The sequence below is a fragment of the Rhododendron vialii genome, chromosome 13a (genome assembly GCF_030253575.1).
Source record: "Rhododendron vialii isolate Sample 1 chromosome 13a, ASM3025357v1".
Taxonomy (NCBI): Eukaryota; Viridiplantae; Streptophyta; class Magnoliopsida; order Ericales; family Ericaceae; genus Rhododendron; species Rhododendron vialii.
Window position 1 is genome coordinate 11,082,036 of NC_080569.1, and position 1,926 is coordinate 11,083,961.

Sequence of the window (1,926 nt, forward strand, 5' to 3'; positions counted from 1 at the left end):
TTTTACCCTTTTTTTTTTTTTTTTTGAACGGCGAAATGAAGAAATTTTATTAACGAAAGAAACATAGAGCAAGATAGCAACACAACGTGAAAGTAAAATCCCAACTATGTTGTCACCCTACATTCCTTTACCTTATTAATTGTAAGGTCCCATGCTTTACCCTTATTAGATTAGGCTACAGTAGATAGGTTTCTTGCTTGTACGCAAAAAAATTATTCGATCAACCCATGGGTCAGAACTTAGGTCATGGACCAAGTAATGTCAACCACACCCTCCTCCTTATTCAGTCCCAATGCGTCCCACACCGCATCCGAACCATCAACTATGTTATTCTTGCACGGTGGTTGTCCAGCGTGCTCCGCGTCGCAACCATGCCTTGAGTCACACTCATCCACCACCTTTGCGTCCACGCTCCGACCGTTACTAGCCCGAACACGGATCATCTGGTTGCATCGTGTCCCACCGTTGTACCACCCGGTTGAAAGGGCAACGATTGGGATTTTATTGGAGTGGTACTTTCCGTCGCACTCCGATGGGCCCCCGCCGTCCCCTCCTTGACTAAAATCATTGTTTGTGAGCTTGGCCGGTGTAGAGGACGTAACGGTAGGGGAGCATTCATACGTAGGGTACGATTTACCTGTGGAAAGACTTAATAATTAACCACTGACACTATATAATTCATAGATGAAATTTATCAACTTATCAAAAAGAAAATCTAATATTTTAGCAAATAATAAAAATTGCATGAATCAAGAACACTAATAACCGGAAAAATCTAATATATTAGCAAATAATAATAATCGATGGAAGACATAGACGACATATCAATTCTTGCTCAATTTACCATAAATAAATGTTACAAAAGCTGATGTAGTACCTTCCACAAACGTATATTGTGTTAGCAAAAGACCTACTTTTGGAGCACATATCTCTACAATTTTGAACTATTGGTTTGTTTGGAGCTCGTGAAAGTGATGGAAAAAGGGAGAGAAAATAATTACGTATAACAGAAAAAGTGTCACGAAAGTGTGGAGAAAATTTTTATGGGCTCAGCAATTTGTTTTGTTATTTTCACCCGTTGTTCTTCTCAAACCAAAGAAGGAAAGTGAGATTTAGAAGAATTGAAGAACTAAATTCCATTAATACGACCGGACCCCTTTTGTGAGCAAGTCTTGATCATCCGGACTGTCCTATTTCTCAATCGATGGTTCAAATTCGTTGTTAACTTTTACCGGTAAGAGTGAACAAACATATATGAACTATTGATTGTTGAGATGAACGGTTCGGATTGCGCATTAATTATAGGAGGCGCTACAGGATTGCTCACTATAGTTCCCCGATTTATACGTACCCTTGCATGTGAGAGTGCCCGATGGGTTACATCCGCCGGGCTGAGGAGAAGGAGTGGTTCCCTGGCATATGTGGGTCCCCAAGTCGGGGTCGTCGTTGCATTTTCCGTTGATGCAAATGAGTCTACCGTTGCAATCGTTGAGGGTTCGACATGGGCCGTTGCAGTTGGAGATAGAAACCACAAGAGGAGGAAGGGTTATGAGCTTCAACAAAAGGTAAATTAGCAGGGGAAGCAATCTTGATTTCCCCATTTTAATGAAGGGCTGGAACTTGGAAGGCTTATCTCTCTATGATATGAAAAGGGTTTGGGTTGGGGTAGAGAGTTTGCATGGGGCTTATATATATACTAGACCTGAATGTTATGCGGATTGGCACTCGAGTCATCCCAGAAATTTTTGGGTGCCAGGCGGGTACTACACATGTGGTATCCCGTCGGCAATTCCAGTCATCCAAAAGTATTTTGGACGATCCGGATTTTAGAGAGAGAGAGAGGAGAGAGAGCGATAGATTAGGTGAGGGGAGAGAGAGTAGTTGGATCTAGATCGTCTAAAACACATTTGGACGGCTGGGATGCGC

At 42.1% G+C, this 1,926-nt stretch overlaps 1 protein-coding gene across 1 annotated transcript; it reads right to left on the reverse strand.

Moving 5' to 3' along the window:
- LOC131314932 (kiwellin-like) lies at positions 1–1,665 on the reverse strand. Its single transcript, XM_058343893.1, has 2 exons — positions 1,352–1,665; positions 1–637 (listed from the first exon to the last, which is right to left on the reverse strand). Exons 1-2 carry the CDS (start codon positions 1,599–1,601, stop codon positions 240–242), a joined length of 648 nt encoding a protein of 215 aa, XP_058199876.1. The 5' UTR covers positions 1,602–1,665; the 3' UTR covers positions 1–239.
- Between the last annotated feature and the right edge of the window lie 261 nt (positions 1,666–1,926).